We start from the raw sequence: 21,212 nt of genomic DNA on the forward strand, positions 1-21,212 counted from the left end.
TGAAAGCAGAATAAAATGTTTATTTGCTGTGAATTGGGTCTGAAATTACATTTTACAGGTACAATTTTGGGCTTATTGTAAAAATAGAAAGTTTATATAAAAAAAACTTGAAAACAACATCGGTTATTAATAAAAACCAATGTTAATATAGTAAACAACATCGGTTATTTAGAAAAATTGATGTCAACATGCACCTTAACATTGGTTTTTCAAAAAATCGATGTTGGTTATTTCTAAATAACATCAGTTATTTATACATAACCGATGTTAACAAACAAACTTTAACATCGGTTATTTATAAATAACCGATGTTATATATAATACATTCAACATTGGTACTTTCAACATCGATTTTAAAACCGATCAACATTGGTACTTTCAACATCGATTTTAAAACCGATGTAGAATGCCGCAAATAACCGATGTTGAAAGTGTATTTTCTAATAGTGTTGAACCAAAACACCAATACTCTCATTTCACTTTCTTCTTCCTCTCGAATACAACCCACCATTAAAGAGTGTAAGACCTTAAATCCCTTACACAAAGGACCTTGTTGTTGTGATTCTATCTGAATTTTGGACTAATTTCAAAGGTGAAAGACCCTTCTCTTTCGCTCTTATCCTCCATTTTGTTTTCCTCCATGGACACTTAATTTTAGAGGTTTCATAAAAGTGTTCATTTTCAAGGTTTTGATGTAGTTTTTGTTGGTTTTTGGGGTTTGGGTGGTGTGGATGATTTGGAGCTATTGTGTGAGTGGGAAAAAGCTTCCATCTTGGACCCAAAGTCTCATCATTTCCTTCCTTTCTTCATCTCAAAGCAAGTTCATTGAGTTTGATAAGTAAGAGAAGCTTTAAACTAACTTTAATCTTATGATTGATGCGTTTAATCACTTTTTTTAGGTCATTAATGGTGTTTTAATTCGATGTTCATGTTTGGAAATGAAAGATTTGAGTTGAAGTTGGATTGATACTCATTAAATGGAGGATATAGCAAAACTATGATTTTGCAGACTTAGCACACTAGGTGGCGCTTAAGCGCAATAGGGGACTAGTGTTGTCAGGAGATTGGCGCTTAAGGGCACATTACCTTGCCCTTAAGCACAACCTGACAGAGTGAAAGTGGCTTTCATGCTTAAGCACATACACATGGGCGCTTAAGCGTGAGTATCAGGGACATCTCCTTTGTTGAATTCCAATTTAATTTCAATCTTAAATACTTCTTGATGTGTATGTGAATCTTGAATGAAATGGATTGAGTTGATTTGTGGTTATTCCCTTTGCAATTGACATTCATATGTTGAAATTGGTGTTTGATTATGAGAACTTCTGGTGTGAAAAGTCTCATGATGCTCAGATGAAATATGTTAAAGTTCATGATTGGTGAAAATGATATGAATGATGAATTCATATGGAATTGAACAAGAGCTGAATGATGAATTGATGATAAGTTGAATGAGATAAGCATGATGAGTTGATGAAATGGATTGAATTAATATGAATGGATTGAGTTAATTATGAAATGAATTATTGATGATGGTGGATGAATGTATTAATGATGTGATATAATGTTGATTTGAACGATCATAACACACATGCATTGATGAATGATATTGCATGTAAGTTAAGGTTGCTAAAAAGACCCTCAACCTAGTGCTGGAGGTTGTCGTGATGGCTCATGGTGAAAAAGGCCTATAGAACAGATAGGTGGACAAATCGATAGATAAGTTAAGGTCTTTGCAAGCCTTACTAAGCTAAGTTACTATCCATGCTCATCCATTTTCAAGAACACCACACTTTTTTCATAGGATTAATTTAATTATCCTCTAATGGTCAAGGTGTGACTATGTTAGGGGATACACTTGGGTTAATCACTCAAAAAGAGAAATCTCCTTGGAGTAAAGAGTCAACATAGCATAACATGATACGTAGACATGTGCATTTATATTTTATGACTTGAGAATGATGTGTTACTTGATGAATTATGTAAGTACATTGATATTGGAAAATGTGTGTGGTTTTTGTATCTTTAAAAATGGAAAACTTGTGATATTTCTCTTATATGATGTTTCTTTTTAAAATGAGTTTACCTTTGTGTTTTATGTTGAACTGAGACTTTGATGATGTAGTATCATAGAATGCAAGTACCTTTATGATTATGACATGGGAGACTTTTAGGTGTGATGTTTATATGACATGCTTGGAATAATGAGAAATTCTTACTATTTTCATCAATCCAACTAATTCCTGAGTTTTAAAAAGACTAGAAGTGAATCTTTCTACATTAAAGTTAGTGTTTCATGTGATGATATCTGGAATCGTTACACACAGAATATGATAAATGCATATGCGGGAAAAAAATCATCTCAGATTCTCAATTAATAAAAGGAAAGTATAATAATGTCTACCCAATAGTCAAATACAACAAAAATGACTACCTGACAAAGTAAAAGCACGAACAACACAAATGAAAAATAAAATTAATAAATAAATAATACATTGGAGAAGTAGGAAGTAAGTGACAAATAGAGTGTGGACCTGACTAACCTCTTCCCTTGAATGGCTGCAAAGTGTGTAGAAGAAAGAGCAACTGGTAGCACCTTGTAGTCGTAGCAGTCTGGCCTTAACAAAAAAAAAAATGAGAGAATAGAGAAAAGAAAGATACCGAGTGAAAAGAAAATGAAAGGTATGAGAGAAGCTACTGATGTTATTAAAGAAAGATAAAATATTTACTTTAAACTTAAATATTATAATTATTAAATAGCTAGTAGATATTATAATTTAAAATATTAAACACAAAAAAGAGTTAAAAAGTTGGCGAGGGACATATTATATTTATATAGAATATCATAAAAGGTTTACGAAATGTGGGTGTGTTCATGGCCCCGTGGACCACCCCGGTCCCTTCGCCCCTGCTTCTTAGTAAGGTCGTTTTTAGTGTAATGCTTCTTAGTGAGTTCCTTTTTAGTATAATAATTTAAAGTTTTCTTTATTATGTGTCATGGTTGCGTTCTTGTCTGTGTTTAATTATTTGTTAACTACTTCAAAAAATTATTTCATAGTACTTGATATAGGAAATGTGCAAATCCACTAATTGTTTTTTATAAAGCAAATCCACTAATTTGTTGAACAGTGATATTTATCTACTTCATCTTGGAGTGAAATGAGGTGAAAATAAGAGAGAAATAAAAAAGAAGGCAAAGAAAGTAAAAAAAAAAAAGAAGAAGTGATAAATATTACCATTGATAGTTGAAAAAAGTAGAGAGAAAGAGAAAAGGATGTGATAATAAGAATTTTCCTTTTTGGCAAAAGGTTTCTTGTCCACATAGTTCGCTGAATGATCCCAGAGTTTCATCTTTACCAGATTTCAGATCATGGGTCTGCACTATTATGCATGATTAATCCCTATATCAAAATCTGCGTTGTCTAAAACTTGCGTAATGGATGTATACTTCCTCTGTTATTGGATTTTTCACTGTACTGAATTTGTATGTATATCAAATACCATAATTACATGTTACCTTGCTTCCTTCCTACCAAGGCCTACACATTTCTTAATTTTCCTATTGAATCGTCTAATTTGTAGTAAATACAAAAGAATAATAAGCAAAAGCGGTTTAGATTTGATTTCCTATATCAAAAGTACTCCTTGTGAAACTCGAAGCGTGTAGTTGTCTTGTGGCTCAGCTCAAGTGATAGCTTCTTTAGCTCTTTCGCTAATACTGGCATCCCGCAATAGAACACCCCTGCAAGTTTTATACATCATTTGCTTATTAAAATTTACAAATATTAGGAAGTAACAAAGATGGATTGAGCTTAATTTATAAGTGTACATCAAAGCACTTGTCACCTTTCTTGTCCTCCTCTCTAACAAACTAACTGCTCATTCGTACCTTTGCATGTGCTTTTACGCAAAGAGGGGTGGTTTGTATTTGACCACCGTTTCTGTTTTAAATCTCAATGGTTGATACTTATGATCATTTAGGAATAGTTAACTATGTAACCGTTTAATCATATTCAAAGAGTAGTTAATTAATACATTATTATTCATTTTTTAAGGAAAAAAATAGATTCAAACTATATAAAAGGAGAATTATAAACTGTTCTGTACTAGATGTACAAAAAAAGTACTATTTCATTTACTTATCCATTGAATTGTAAATACTTAGGTATACCCAACAATTTTAATTGTTTATTTTTATTCTTATTTTTTGGTTTTTTTTTGGGGGGGGGGGGGGGTTAATTTGTCTTGATCAGTTATGGGATTTATAACATGTGACATCATTAAAAAAGTGTCATAAATTAGAAAGGAATTTTTAAGGGTTAGGATCAATTTTATTATTATAATTTCTATTTAATGAAAATTAAATTGTGTTGGTAACCAAAATAAAATAAATTGTCGGTTTAACCATTGATAGATTTATATTATGAATATGATACATCAAATTAATTCATAGTTTTGTTGGTATAAAATATAGCAATATATACTTTAATATACCATAATGTTGGTACCTACATGTAAGATACTAACATATATTAGTTTATTTTTTGTCAGATAAAAAATAATGCCAATAAAAATGATTGAAAAATTGTTTGACTAGATATCCATTTCTTCATCGCGATCTATTGAACAAATAGATCCATAGTTCCTTGTAAATTGGGTTGTTTTGATCGGTACATATATTACTTTTGTATCTCTGTCTTCATTTTTATCAATATTTTAATTCTAAGCATATTTATAGTTCTGTGTGGCAATTATATCTATAGAGAGGACTTATGGCTTGGCTCTCATGTGAAGCATAGCATAGGCAAGTTAATAGCAATTATTTGTTGTCCAAATATTGCAGGAAGAAACAAGGAAAATTCAATATCTTTTTGGAGAACGGTTCTGCACTTTGTAGCAAGTAATTTACCTACTGTAGAAAACGGATGTTTAGAGGCAATCTTGGTGAAAACTTCTTTCCAATTAGGCCTGGCAAAGTGTGTCCTTACCTGCAATAGAAAAACAATAAAAAAAAAAATGGTCATGTTTAGGTGTGTAATTACAATGAACTTTAAACAGTTAAACTTGTTCATCATGTTCACAACTTCAGGTATTGAGGATCTTACTCGAGTGCCTGACAGAATGTCAACACCATGTTTCGCATGGTTCAGTGCTTGGATCATGGTTATTAAGGTTGATCTCGCATCCCCCTCTTCATAGACACTTGTAAGATAGTTATGAAGCTCGATTTGACCCTGACACATAGTAAAACATAAAGATAAAACAAAGAGCAAGGACAGTTAGTATATCAGATAACTACTTAGGGTACGTTTGGATTTCAGATGGGAGAGTCCAAAATTATGTTTGAGAGTAAAATCAGTTTAACGTCATGTTTGGTTATCCCTCAAAAGTATGTTCAAAAGTAAAATTTTGCCTTCAAATTCAGTTTTGAAGAAGACTTGGGATACTTTTGTAAACTCAAGTTGCAAACTTAAGTTTGACCCAAACTTAAATTTACAAATTTTAATCCAAATATGCACTTATAAGAGACTTATTTATGAACATATTATATATTACTTTGTGGTCCATTTCTGCAACTTCGTCCATTACTCCTTTAAACCATTCAAAAGATCCAGGTTCCCTAGTGACCCAGTAGAAATAAGCATTCGTAGTCCTTCGTGATCTCTTGCTTCCTCCTGGAGTTACATTTGAAGATGTAAAGCTATTGGAGCTCTCATCTGATCTGGTTGTTTGACTTGTTTCTGTGTTTGACTCCTGCACCTGACCTTGTGAAAATTGAAAACTTTAGATAAAAAGTGGAATCAAATCAACTTTCTGAAAAGGAAGCCATAGTTTGGATAGTACCACTAGTTCATCCATTGCTCTGGTGTTATTGAGAAGATCTCTGAGAATGCTGATGAAAGGAGTTGCTCCAATTCCTAATCCTATGAGAAGTAGTACATCAAAATTCTGGTAGTCTTGTGCTGGAGCTCCATAAGGGCCATCAACAAGCAGTCTCGGCTGTCTGTGAACCAAAATACTACTTTGTATCATGATTTATGATATCATAATTTGTCTCTGGTAAAATATGTTTTAAGTCTCTCAAAAATTTGTGAAACTTGATTTTGGTCTCTATTTAAACAACAGTTGAAATGTGGTAGATTTTGTTTTTGGCCTTATACTTCATATTGACTTGAGCAGGAACCAAATTCATGACATTTTTTTTAAAAAAAAAACAATACAAGATCAAAACTACTGTTTTTATATTATTTTATTCAAAGAATCAAAGACCAACACCAGAAATTTACAATAATTCATGCACCTATTCAATCAACTGAGTTAAATCTTCTGTCAAAATTACTGCTTTTAAAATGTAGTAAATAGAACCAATTTTGACCAAAACCTATATGAAAAAACTATATGGCCTTTACTTACCCTCTTTGATCCAGTTGCATTAGTTCACCAAACTTTGCATGACAATTAACTGAAGGTAATTTGTCATCTTCTTTTGTGAGAAGATGCTTAAGTTCTTGGGTCCAGTCTCCTACTGTGCGAATGTGAACACTTAGGCAGTCATCTCCTGGGGCTGAGGTAATGGAGAATGGGTGCCTAAAATATATATCAAGAAGATATTTAATTTGAATTTGCTCGTGTCTATAACTTTGATAATAGACTTGAGAACTAGAATCACACTCAGTCACTCACCATTCAAACGGAGAGATTTTTGGGCATTGTAAAAATATGTATTGTCCACTTTTGTACTTAAATCCATTAGGCTTGGACATCAGTAAGCTGAATACATTTCCCGGTAGTCCTGAAACCTGCTAGATCAAAGTTAGGAAATTTATAAGGAAAAATATTTTTCTCAAGTCACATCATTATATCATCCTAATTTGGAGAAGAAAAAGAAGAGAGATTTTCTTTCCATTTTTGGATGTTTAATCTTTGTTTGGAAGATTAAATAAAATATAACGAAAGAAAGTAAGAAAGAAAACGGATGAAAAAAGATAGTGAAAAAATGAAATAGTTTGTTTTGAAATATTGAAAAAGGAGAGAAAGAAAATTAATTTTTACCTATATGTATTTGGTTAAATAAATAAAATAAAATAAATGATATGCTCATTTTTTTTTTCTCTCATTTTGCTAAAAACAAAGCCTAGAAAAATAATCTACTCTATTGATGTGGTAAATGGTTGATCATTCGAAGCAAAATCAACATAATTCCCTCACTTACATATCCCACAAACTACCAAATAGATTGTCTAGAGGGTTCCCATTTCATCCAATCCAGTCATGGAATCAAATATACTCAACAATCGTTGGGGGTAAAAATAATGCAGATAAAAGTCCAGTAGTAAATTTTCACCAAAGAAAGAAAAGGCTAGTCACTATTCTTAAATTACTCTCTGCTCTTGCAGTTATTTTCCTCAATGTAGAGAACAAAATATAAATATGGACTTGTAAAGACACGTTTCTGTTACCTTCAGAATTTTTACTGTATAATGTGCTGATCTACGAGTGCGTAGAGTACGCTCAGCAAGGTACAGCAACAGTGGAACAGAGATATACATCCACGTCTGAAATTAAAAGCAGATAATTTTTTTCAACTTTTTAACTTGGTGTATGTATGTTACTAAACATTCACTTCAAGTATCTTGGGAATCCGTTGCAAAATTATGAATGATGATGTAAAAGTAACTTTACCAACGGATTGAAACCGTTGCTTTTGCATTCATTTAGTTTTTACTGTTGGATTTGAATTGAAACGCGTGTGGTAGTATTTTCACCTCCAAATCAAACATGCCCTTCATTGTAGATAGCAATTGAAATTCTTACCGTTTTCTGGTACCACCGATGGGTCAAATACAAGAACGTTCCATGGACGAGAAGCAGAACATAGACCAGACCAAAGAGGTGGTGAGAGTACCAGAACGCATTGAAACCTGTCAATCTGTTGAAGGGTGAAGGAAGCCTGAGTGCGTTTCTCCGGAAGTGGTGAGTGGCCAAAGTGAAAGAGATAGCCATCAAAACAACCATTGAGATTCCGGTTACGCCTTCGACGCCGGTCAGAAGGGATTTGTATGTGGGTCTTTTGTTGTGGAAATCTGAAGATATAAGTGAAAATTTTTCTGGAGATGAGTTTACGAGGAGGGGGAAATCACATGCCAGATGATTGCCTGCATGAACGGCGATTCCAACTGCTATGGCGAATGCAATGATCTGTAAAAGGGAGGGTAAAGTCAAATTAATTGTCAAAGAATTTATACCAGCTTGATTTAAATGTGTCACTTTTGGAGAGCATGTGAACTAATGTGTGTCAATGCTAAGCACCTAAAAACAGAGCCTACAGAACTAGCAAAAACTCAGTAAACCTAGTATTACCTTCTCTAAATAGATCTTAAAGTAATAAAATTATACAAGACAGTGTTTGGATTACCGTTTCAACCAAGTCCACGTAAACTCAATCCACTACTCATATAACTTTTCTGTTTGTGCATTAGAATGTGCAAAATGAGAGTTCAACACCCTTTGAACTGATACTAATATTTAAACACAGTAATTAATTCCTTAAGAGTTGAATATTCATCAATATAATTCTACATTAATATATTTTATTAACATTAATTAGGAACTAACTTAAACTGTTTTTAAATACTTAAGGAACTATTTATTATGATTTCTAATACTTGAGAGATTATTTATATAATACTTAAAGGACGAACTTGATAGTTGACCTAGCAAAAAATTAGTTAGAATGATAATGGGAGAATTGTCTTTTCTTCCTCTATGCTGATCTAGCATTTATGAACCATTTGAAACATCATATTCTATGTATCCCACCTAGGATGTCTTACTTGACACTTAAGAGAGTTAGAGAGACTACAACAATTCCAAATTATTCAGTAATTAAATTTTTATGCAAAATCCACTAAGTTATGAAAATTATTTTCAAATCAAGTATTTTAGAAATCATAAAACAGAAATAGATGAGAGATATTTTCATCTTTATCAACTTCTCTAACAATTCTACACTGCTCTGTATCTTGCATTATCCTTCATTAATTGCCTGAACAACCTTATTTAGTGACATTTTAAAACTTATAAACAATTTTTGAAAATTAAAAATCAAACACACCCTAAATAGAAAGGTTGCACTTCCTATCAAAGTTTAATCCGGCACTTAGTCAAAAGTCAAACCTCGGTGTTAAGGGATTTAATTATTTGGCAACTGTAAAGGACTTTGTTAGCATTTAAAAATTCCCATGTTGACACCCCTTTTACCTTGTGGAAATTAATGTTGTCATCAAAAGGGACAAATTTCCTGGCTCCTGTGGAACGAAGCCATGTCAATGTGTTCCTACAAACTGGTAAGAGAATAAGAGCCATGTTGAGCTTCAGTGTCTCTGCAGCACCTTTAGCTATTGGTATGCAGTAGCTCATCACTTGGAAAGTTGATCTGTTTCTATACTGGTAAAATTTCCAGGCAAATAGGAAAGCAGTGGTAACCAACCACAGTAACAAAATCCAGCCCCTTCTCCAATACTCTAATGCAAGACATTGAAGGGTTCTGCAGAATCTTTGTATCTCATTTTTGGGCCTCAAATCAGTCATATTTTGACTCCAATTCACACTTGCGGTGCTGAGTTGTCTGCTGTAGTTCATGTACCTATCCTTTTCTAGCAACAACATTTCTAGCTGCCACAGCTGAATAGAGGACATATAGCTAAGGGATCAAGAACGGGTAACAGAAAATTTAAACACAATATAATCTCTTAAAATTGGATGACACGAATTATAGTATGTTTCAATTAGCTTCAAGGTGAGAAATAATCCATTAAACTTTCATAATGAAGGTAATTCAACAAGAGTTTAATGGTCATATATTGAGAGTTAAAAACAGTTTTATATTCTCATCCAATCACAAATCATAGTCGGTATGAATTTTGTTGTAATTGGTCCAAGTATCAAGTTAGTTAGTTGTTAAGAGTTAGTTAAAAGTTAGTTGGTTAATTTCTAATTAACCAGTCACTTCTTAACTGTTTTCTGTTTTTACAGTTAGAGTGTTGAAGCATGTATATATAGCTTCAACCAATTCTAGTGGTAGTTAGGGTTGATTTCAGTTTTTGTTATTGAGAGAAATCTGTAACTGTATTAGAGAGGGAGATTGAACTCTCAAGTGAAATCAAAGGCTTGATAGCATTGTTCAGAAGCAACCTTGTATGCGATTCTTTCTTTCTTCTTTCTATTCAGAAGCTACTGTTGTGTTCTTTACCAAGATCCCATGTGCACTTCAAGGAGACACTACTGTTTGGAAGAGACTCGTCTCTTGAAGAAGTGCAGGCAGCATTGAACTCCAAGGAGTTAAATGAGAGGAAAGATTTGAAGGCTTCCTCTATGGGTGAAGGGAAAATCTCACAAGAAAGAGAATAAGGGTGATAAGAAGAAAACCAAATCTCAGCAGAAAAATGGTGGAGGGAATGTCCCTAATATCAAATGATTGCAAAAGGGAAGGCCACACCAAAAAGTATTATCCTGAAAGACAGAAAACCAATGGTGGGAGTGACAGGCAAAAGTACCTGGGAGATGCTGCCATTGTTCATGATAACTATGAGACATCAAAAGTTTTGGTGTCTAATAGCAGCAGTCTAGAAACAGAATGGATCATGGACTCTGGATGTTCCTAGCCTATGACCCCAAATAGATCTTGGTTTGAAGATTTTTGTGAACAAGCTGAAGGATTTGTGCTCTTTGGTGACAACAAGTCTTGTAAGATTGCTGGTATTGGATCAATTTGATTCAAACTCCATGATGGCAATGAAAGGTTGCTTACAGAAGTAAGGTATGTACCTGATCTTAAGAGAAACTTAATTTCAGTTGGTGAATTAGATAAAAAAGGGTATCTGTTCAAAGGAGAGAATTCAGAATTGCTAGTTGTTAAGGGGTCAGTGGTTGTGATAAGAGGAATTAAGAAGAAAGGCCTATATTCCTTAGATGGTGATGTTGTAATTGGAACAACTACTTCTGCATTTGAGAAATTGAGTCAAAAAACTGAAATATGGCACAAGAGGTTGGGCCATGTGAGTGAGAGAGGCCTAATTGAATAGGGAAAACAAAACTTGCTATGCAGAGACAAGTTGGAGAAATTAAATTTTTGTGAACATTGTGTTTATGGCAAGACATTTAGAACTAAATTCAATATTGGCTAACATAGAACTAAAAGGACCTTAGATTATGTTCATGTTGATCCGTGGGGACCCTCTAGAACTCCCTCTCATTCAGGAGCAAGATATTTCATGTCAATTGTTGATGATTACTCAAGAAAACTATGGATCTATATTCAGAAGTCTAAGGATGAATCATTTGAGAATTTTAGAAGTTAGAAAGCTCTCACTAAAAATCAGACTGGAAGGAAAGTGAAGAGATTCAGGACTAATAATGGGCTTGAGTTTTGTTCAGAAGCTTTCATTGATTTCTGTAAAGCTAATGCCATTGCTAGACACAAGATTGTAGTTGGCACACCTCAACAAAATGGTCTTGCTGAAAGATTCAACAGAACCAGTTTGGAAAGGGTGAGATGCATGTTGTTGAGTGCATATCTGCCTAAGACATTTTGGGCAGAAACTGCTACGACTACAACCTATCTAATTAATAGATGTCTTTCCACAACTCTTGACATGGAAACACCAGAAGAGATTTGGTCAAACCACCCTCCAAAGTTGGATCAGCTTAAAGTGTTTGGTTGTGTTGCCTATGCTCATATTAGGCAGGATAAGTTGGATCCTAGTGTAGTAAAGTGTATGTTCTTGGGTTATCCAGAAGGTGTGAAAGGCTACAAACTGTGGTGTTTAGAACTTGGACATAAGAAATGCCTTATAAGTCGTGATGTTGTGCTCAATGAGAATATCATAGCTTATCAAGACAAATTTGATCTCACAAAACCAAGCACAAGTGATACATACAAGACTAAATCTGAGAGAGTCAACTTTGAGGTAGAGCAGATAAGCAAGGGTGGTCAAGCTACAAAGAATTACTTGTTATCTGATAAAGATGATGATGAATCTGAGCAACAGACATCAGAGCTAGACAATTATCAATTAGCTCGTGATAGAGTCAGAAGAGAAACTAAAGCTCCTGAGAGGTATGGATATGCTGATTTGATAGCTTTGGCACTCACTTTTGCAAGTGAGGTTCTAGAAGAAGAACCAAAATCATATGAAGAGGTACTTGCTAGCAAAGAAAAGGGAAAGTGGTTGAGAACCATGAATGAAGAGATTAAGTCTCTTCATGACAACAACACTTGGGAGCTGATTAGAAAGCCTCCTGACTCAAAGTTGGTTAGCTGCAAATGGATCTATAAAAGGAAGGAAGGAATTTTTGGTGTTGAACCTGAAAGATTCGAGGCTAGGTTGGTTGCTCAAGGTTTCACTTAGAAGGAACGAATTGACTACAATGAGGTTTTTCTCACCTGTCGTAAAACATAAATCAATAAGATTGTTATTAGCCTAGGTAGCAGAACTTGATCTAGAATTAGAGTAGATGGATGTCAAAACTGCTTTCTTGTATAGTGAGCTTGAGGAAACTATTTTGATGAAATAGCCTGAAGGGTTTATAGTGAAAGGCAAAGAGGATTATGTCTGCAAACTGAAGAAGTCACTCTATGACCTAAAACAATCTCCTAGGCAGTGGAACAAAAGGTTTGACGAATTCATGTCTCACATCTAGTTCAAAAGAAGTCAATATGATCACTATGTGTATTTTAGATTACCAGTTGTGGGAACATTTGTGATTTTATTGTTGTATGTTGATGACATTCTGATTGCTAACAATTCCAAGTCTGAAATTAACAAGGCCAAAGGTGAATTGAATAGAGAATTTGAGATGAAGGACTTAGGGGCAATAAGTAAAATCTTAGGCATGGAAATTAAGAGAAACAGAAGAAAAGGAACTCTCAAGCTGTCTCAGGAATCATATCTGAAGAAGGTGCTGGAGAAGTTTGGAATGACAAAGTTGAAACTAGTCATCACTTCACTGTCTCAACAGTTCAAGTTGAGTGCAAATCAAGTCCCTAAGACAACAAAAGAAGTGAATTATATGGATAATGTTCAATATGCAAATTTAGTAGGTCTCTTATGTATGTTATGGTATATACTAGGCCTGACATAGCTCATGTTGTGAGTCTAGTGAGCAGGTTCATGTCCAATCCTGGGAGAGCACACTGGCAAGCCCTGAAGTGGATACTCAGATATATAAAAGGTTCTTTGAGTGCTGATTTATGGTGGAGCCAATGAGAGAAAGAAAGCTACTATGATAAAGGGATTTGTTGATTCTGATTATGTAGGATGTCTTGACTTAAGGAAGTCTCTCACAGGATACATTTTCGCTGCTTTTGGCACTATCATCAATTGGAAGGCATGCTTGTAGAAGGTAGTTGCTTTATCAACTATAGAAGCATAGTACATGGCACTCACTAAAGCTTTGAAGGAAGCTTTATGGCTTGAAGGCATAGCTAGAGAACTGAATGTACAAGCTAAGGCTATCACAGTGTTATGTGATAGTCAAAGTGCAATTCAGTTGTCAAAGCAGCAAGTCTATCATGAAAGAACAAAGTACATTGACTTCAAGTTGCATTTTGTGAGAGAGGTGATTGCTAGAGGATCAGTGCTGGTTGAGAAGATCTCTATTGATCATAATCCCTCTGATATGATCACAAAATCACTTCCAAGCAGTAAATTCTTCCACTGCGTGAATTTTATTCAACTGAAGGGAGAATGAAGGCTATAGGTGTTTGATGTTTTTTCTTATGTAAATGATTGATGTTGTAATCACTAATGTAGGTAACTTGATATTGAACCAAGGTGAAAAATTGTTGTAATTGGTCCAAATATCAAGTTAGTTAATTGTTAAGAGATAGTTACAAGTTAGTTGGTTAGTTTCTAATTAACGAATCACTTGTTAACTATTTTCTATTTTTACTGTTAGAGTGTTGAAGCATGTATATATAGTTTCAACCAATTTTAATGGTAATTATTGTTGATTTCAATTTATGTTATTGAGAGAAATCTATAACTGTATTGAGAGAGGGAGATTGAACTCTTAAGTGAAATCAAAGGCTTGATAGCATTGTTCAGAAACAGCTGTGTGTGCAATTCTTTCTTTCTTCTTGTTGGTCTGGTTGTTGTGTTTGTGTTTGTGTTTTTGATCTTCATCACAAGATCAAGGATCGTGTAGCAAATCTCAATTCTTAGCATAATAAATTTTAAAATAATTATTATAAAAACAATAAATTTATACATAATAATTTCTGATAAGATAATAATGTAAAATAATTTGTACCATCATTACATAATTTTTTTTCTCTTACAACAAATAGTTGCTTGTAATACTTTTTCATCATATCACTAAGATTTTGTGGGATATAATTGATTCTTTGTACCACACACAATATCAGTTGATGATTTTTTTTCAGTTTTATTTTCTAAAAAAAGGTAATTAATAGTTTAAAGTTTCAAATTATTCTCGTCGTCCCATTTTTACCTCGATATAACCCAGGTTTTCTGGGTCTAATTCTTCCATTATTAACGCGGCGTATCCGTCGGCTTGTTCTTTTAGCTTCGATAGCTTGTTTGCGGAAGCACTGAGCATTATGAGCTGTTGAATAAAATTGAAAACAGAAACTATGATTAGAACGTAAATTTCACGTCAGCAATAAGAAAAGATAACATAAATGTGCCCACGCTCTTATTATTAATACATCTCTCTTTATTTTCTTGATTCATGAATATAATAATGTACTTTTAATTGTTGTAGGCTATAATGGAAACTTTCACGGTTTCCATTAAATTAATATGTCAGTTCATTCTTACTTTCGTTTACCAATTATATAATTAATTTTTTAAAGCATTTTAATATGATAATTTCTTTTTTATGTTAATTATGATATTAATATTAAATAATTTAATTGAGAGTAATAATTAATATTTATCAAAAATCGTGAGTGTATATAAAATGAATATTTTTTTTAATATAATTTATTTTATATTTAAGATGAATTATTTAATTAAGAGATATAAATCATTATTATTTATATAAATTTTATAATTCCTTCAGTTTGAGATAGTAGATGTTATTTTCAAAGTAAGTTGATGTAATAAAATTTCTAGATGTTGGTCAAGTTTAGCTATACAACGTCACATCAAATTGTGTTCAAATCCGCTTGAAATTTAACCTGTCGTTCCCTAGTTAACATTATTCGTACCGTTTGCTTATCTCTTAAATCCGTTGCTTAAAGCGTATAAAACTTTACCTTCCTAATTAAGGTCGTAAATATAGATTTTTTTTCATATAATAATAATAATAATAATAATAATAATAATAATAATAAGCAATTCACACCTAATTAAACTCACCAAAAAAACAAGTTCACCGTTCAAGACAATTTCAGGGATTCTTATTTTCATGTCCTGTTTCTTTTTTGTATTTTTTTTAAATCACCTGTTCTGTTTTTCAATATCATTTTAAACCTCTCCAGTGCCATGTAAACATTTTTTAAAAAATAAAATATTAAATTTTATTTTCTTATAAGAGAAAAATCGAAGCTTAACATAAGATGTGCCAAAGGTTAGCAACGATTAAGAGATATAAGAAAATTATTCTGAAATAAATTTGTTTTTTATAAATTGATGATGATGAAACTTCACTAAATGATAAAAAGTTTGGTGGACATACGCATGTTCTATAACATTCTTAAATCTTACCTCTTGTACTTCCTCCCTAGTAATTCTTCCGTCTTCATTACTATCTGCCCTGAAATAAATAGAATTTTTAATTTAACATTTAAAGAACAATGTGAAACCATTTAAATTCCTAAACTTTCTTCCTTCTGTGTAAGAATAAGCAAATACGTAAAATGTTAGAATCTTAATTATACAAAATTCTACAAATGGCAAATATAAATTCTATATACACGATGTTTCAGGATTGAGTGAAATGATAGATGATAGGTTGATGTAAAGTAGTACATAAAGATGAGATTTCATTTTGTTTGTCTAACGATTGGAGTTCCGAGTTCGAGGATGGAGTGGGATTTTTTAAGGATGATAAGAATTGAACCCCACCTTTTTTCAGCATATGTCCCCTAACTCTACTAATTGAGCTATCCTATTGTGTTTAAATAAACTTCTAATGGTACTTTATTTTACATTCATAAATTGGTAAAAAAAAAAAGATATTACATTCATAAACTGATTAACTTGAATTTAAGATATCTTTATGAATTTTTTTTGTTACAATAACTTTATGAATTTGATTATCGATCTCCTTTTACCCAACTATATATAGGACAATCCTGTTAAAGGTAATTGGCTTTCTTCAACTCCACTTTATTAATTTACATAAAATTCTATGTATATTCGTGTGCTTCAGCAAAATAGTGTTAGAAGGAAAATGACAAAACTCATGCGATCATGCTGTTGACTTTTTATTTTTCTCTTTTATATATATAGTAAAAGAAAAATAAGGGGAAACAGTTTTTAAAAAGATTATCACAAGTTAAATACGTAAATCTCATTTACAAACTAAATATTTGAGCAGCAAATATCTTAAATTTTAGACAAAAACCTTTATTTCTGTTCATATATTCATTTTTACGTTATAACTCTGTTAAAAGTGATTTTATAACACTAATAACCAAATTAAAAACAATCATACATACAAAGCATAAATTAAAACATTTTATCTGTAAAAATAAATGAAAAAAAAAATCACGTATAAAATACATTATCCAAACATTTAATAATCCATGAATTCTTTCGTCCGGTGATGGAGAAAAAGACATTGTTTCTTAATGGCTCTAGTGAAAATACATACCGATCATAGAAGAAGTGATGAAATACTTACATGTCAAAGAAAATCTGAAGCCGAGCATCAAAGCTCTGATCTGAAATTTGCAACCAGAACTCATGCAACTCTTCTCTGTTTATGCTGCTCACTCTCCTTTCCTTCCTTCGAACCAATGCGTCGAATATACACACTGCAAATTCCTTCGAATCCTCCATTCCTTTTATCAATATTTACCAAATTTGTAATTATTTTAGTAAAATTGTTTCTCTTAATCCACACATGCAACTCATCAAAATTTAAATTATACCTTCGGTTTAGTATTTAAATTATAAAATCATGCATGTTGCTGTTGCACATACTAAATTGATGTTGTACTTACATCTTGATCATGTGATTTTAATTCTTATCCTTCTTTAGTATATGACTACAAAGTTTGAATTTAACATTGGTGAAAACTATTCAAACCGTCCCTGGTAATCCGATTCTAAAAATAATTCTTATGTTACAATTGTACCAATTGAGTCCATATATTAAAAAAAAAATCATTTATAAATGATCTTTTCATTCTAATTTCATCAAATTTTGGCCTAATCAAAATTGAGCAACCAAATCACCTGGTCTGTCTGGTGTGTGTTTGGTTACCAGTTACATTCACCTAAACGCCGTGTTGAATGTGGGAAACATTCTCAATTTTCATGCTTTAGAAAGTGGGAACTTCCGTTTGCAATGATGCAAACATTGCAAAGAGGTTTTCAAACACACGTATAATTACTATATTCAAGAAAAATTGAATCTATTTCTTAATTCACCTAAATTATTTTTACTTTTATTTTTTAAAATTTTCTTTTGATTATATTTCCTCACCTATGCATTCACCAAAGTCTTCACGAGCGAGTAAGCCATCCTTGGCCAACACGTTGAACCTTTCTTCCACCTTCCGCCACAGCTCCTCCGTGGCCTCGCCGGACTTGCTGATGAATCTCAACCCTTTCAAAGCTCTCTGCGCGCTCGACCTCGTCCGCTCAAGCTTCACTCTCATTTTCCGCGCGTTTCGCGCCGTCACCAGAGGATCCTCCACTGCGGCAGAGGCGGCAGTGACACTCTCCGCCGACGCCGACGACATCGAACGTAGCCACGGAAACTTCCTCCGAATCCTCGACGTAATCGAAAGGCTCCGCGCTACGCCTCCGCCACCTCCCCCGCCGTTTCCGTCGCCTCCGGTGGTGCTCGACGACGGCGAAGCGTTCGGAGCCGAAGATGGCGCCGGCGCCACGTTGCATAGCACAACGGCGTCGTTTTCAAGCTCCAGCGTGATCTCCACAAGTTCCTTGTGATGATTACTCCTCAGCTCGTTGAGGAACACCGGCAACATAGCACCATATGCGTGTCCTCCGGTCACCGGCGACGAGGCATCAAAATTTTCCTGCAAATCAAACTCGCCGGTGCTGCATCTCCGAAACGACGACGTTCTCATCGAAAATTTTCGGCAATGCGGTTTCTTACTTTCTTTGTTTCTTTCTATAATTCTTGTAGTGATTTTTTTTGTTCTCTCTCTAGAGAGAGAAAGTAGAAGGTTTGAGTAGTGCAAGAGAGAGAGGGGTGTTTGGTTCACACGTTTGGGCGTGGAGGTGTTTTTTTTTTTTCTGTATTAAAAAGAAAGAAAAAGAAAAGAAAACGCAATGGGTTGGAAAACAAGACAAACACCTCTCAACGAATTTGCGCACACGATTTCAACGCCAATGTGGTCTTGCCGCACCTACGAGAGTAGTAGTTGGGAAATGGGATCCTTCATTTTCTCTGTATTCTTTTTTACTCAAAAATTTCAAATAGCAGACACCACAGACACATTCTTTATATATTGCTTCTTCTTCATCGAGTTGTACTTGTACTGCCAATTATAATAGGCGTATCTTTCTGGCTTTTTCTATTGTATTTTTTTTTCTAACTAGATATCATCTTATATTATTGTGTTAATTTTTGAACTTTTTTGTATTGCATTATTTTGTTTTAACCATCTAATCCATAAAAAAAGAAATTCTCTCTAATTAAAAATTTGATCAGAAAGTAAAATCTAAATAAGAATTGTTTCCATTAAATTCAAGTACTACTTAAACGATCAAATTTTAACTTCAACATATGAATCTTTTGTTCTCAATCACTTTTGATTTTTTGTAGTGTATTTATTTATACTAATATGTAATCTCAATATATAACTTGGCTTAAAATTTTGATCACAAATATAGAATGTAGCAGTATGTATGTCTTTGTCAATAGTTTCTTTAAAGCCTTTGGTACTGGCTCCAAATTTTGCTGGTATTTTTCTTCTTTTCTTTTCGATTATTTATATAATAGAAAAAGAAAAAGAGAAGAAGCATCAAACAAAGGAAGAAGATAAATTTGAGTCCTAAATTGACTGCTTTTGTTGTTTATTTTGGTGCAAAAACAGGTAATGAGAATGTTAAAAGATTTGTTTTTGTTGTTATATTATTGGTGCAAAAATTGATGGATAACTAATTTTTATTGGAAATATGACTAACGTAATATGAGATGTTATCTTGTTTTTTCAATAATAGTTGAGATTTCATATTTTAATTCTCCAGGATTCATTAATAATAGAGAGACATGCATAGGAAGTAAAGGATTTGCTTGATAAAATTTAGTAAAGGAAAAAATTCTCTTGACACCCAAAATCAATATATACCTTGAGAGATAGAGAAAGAAGAGGGAGAAATATCAATATGATAGATAATATGATATAATAGGAGGAGAAAGATAAAAAAAAAAAAAAAATAAAAGCATTAATAGAGTGTTTAATATTTAAGGGTGTCAAAATATCAAAACGCATGGAGGAAAATGGGGTAGTTAAATTTTGGTTGCCATAATGGGGGTGAGTTCATGAAAGATGGATAGGGAACAGGTCAAGGGATAAGGTAAGTGAAGGCGACCTAGAATTGGATTAACCACAGCCAAATTAACGTAAGCAATGGTCATGGAGAAGGGGATATGCATGTGTCACATAAATTAAAATATTCCCCTTTTGCAAACAACATTGACACTTTCCAGTGACAGGGGGTTGAACTATAAGCTTTTCTTTAAAGTTGTTGAAGGCTATTACGTTTTAAATTATTTACATGTCTCTATATATTAGTATCACTTGTTATCATAAATCGGCTGTAACATACAAATTCTGCAATTATAAATGCTTGGATATCTATCAATTTCATGATGATTCATTTGAGTTTTTTTTCTCTCCTTAATATACTTGTTAGATATATAGATTTCCAAATGAGGGTAAACATGTCATTAACTCTCTATGTAGGATATACAATATTGTGGTCATAAGAAACTGTGAATTATTCACTGAATTTACTATTCAAATAATCTAAGTTGGTAGTACAAGTTGTAAACATATCTACCAAATAATTATAATATCAATTAAATTAAAATTTAATTTGGAGATTAAAAAACGATTATATTAAAGAAAGAGAAATTGATCATATTTAGAATTAAAATGTGGTATTTCTTATATAGTAACAGGCTGTACGTACCTACAATATTAATGATTACGTAGTGTATATTTTGGTTTTATTATCAAATTAATCTTTTATTAAATTGTTTATAGTAATATTAGTCGCTTATTAATTTATTTTTATACATTAAATTACAGTGTTTTGAAGCACAGGATAATTTCTTATATTATTCTAACTTTTTTTTACAGTTTATTTTATTCTTTCTGAAAAAGCAATTTGTATATATCATTTTTAACTTTTGATATATTTTTCTTCTACCTTAAGTTAACTATATATATTTTTCTTATACACAATTTCAAATTTTTAAAATTATCTTTAACTGATATTTTTAATTATTTATAATTTAACAATACTCATATATAATTAATTGATGGTAGCATAATTTAACATTATCTGTGTGAAAAGAAACAAGTAACTAGAAAGTAAGAGTAGGTAATCATTGTTGATGTTTAATTAATTAGTTAAATGTTAAATAATAAAATTCAATCTTGTTGTGGTGTTCGTGTCTCCCATTTTCTAAATCAATTTTTATCGATTAATTTATACAGACTGATATCTGTCACACCTCAAGAATTCTTACCCATTGACAGCTTTGTTATCTTTTTTATTTTTTTTCTTCAATGTGATAATGATTATTGTTGTTTGTGAAATACTCAAAATGTTATGTGTTTTTTGCTTACTTTATTCAATATAATGTGAGATTGTAAAACACAAAAGATCGATGGAAATAGATTCAGGGCAGTAGTACTTTAGCCAAAAAAGAAAGAAAGAAAAATAGTACAAAAGGAGAGTAGTACAACAACAATAACCGGATTTTGAGATGTTAGCTTTAAGCACTGTTATGATAATAAAATTGATTATCGA

The 21,212-nt window shown here is 32.6% G+C and overlaps 1 protein-coding gene across 2 annotated transcripts; it reads right to left on the minus strand.

Annotated features, from left to right (window-relative positions):
- Positions 1-2,198: 2,198 nt before the first annotated feature.
- LOC100796455 (respiratory burst oxidase homolog protein E) lies at positions 2,199-18,669 on the minus strand. Of its 2 annotated transcripts, XM_014767462.2 has the most exons (14): positions 17,683-18,669; positions 16,876-17,035; positions 15,735-15,783; positions 14,515-14,628; positions 9,262-9,684; positions 7,816-8,199; positions 7,461-7,556; positions 6,685-6,800; positions 6,415-6,588; positions 5,845-6,004; positions 5,557-5,760; positions 5,106-5,234; positions 4,910-4,988; positions 2,199-3,742 (listed from the first exon to the last, which is right to left on the minus strand). In XM_014767462.2, exons 1-14 carry the CDS (start codon positions 18,290-18,292, stop codon positions 3,633-3,635), a joined length of 2,808 nt encoding a protein of 935 aa, XP_014622948.1. In that variant the 5' UTR covers positions 18,293-18,669; the 3' UTR covers positions 2,199-3,632. The 2 variants fall into 2 exon arrangements, with proteins under 2 accessions (XP_014622948.1, XP_014622949.1); XM_014767463.2 differs by lacking the exon at positions 9,262-9,684 and having other exon boundaries at positions 3,004-3,742; positions 17,683-18,668.
- Positions 18,670-21,212: the final 2,543 nt, after the last annotated feature.

The sequence above is a fragment of the Glycine max genome, chromosome 15, assembly GCF_000004515.6.
Source record: "Glycine max cultivar Williams 82 chromosome 15, Glycine_max_v4.0, whole genome shotgun sequence".
NCBI classification, from domain to species: domain Eukaryota; kingdom Viridiplantae; phylum Streptophyta; class Magnoliopsida; order Fabales; family Fabaceae; genus Glycine; species Glycine max.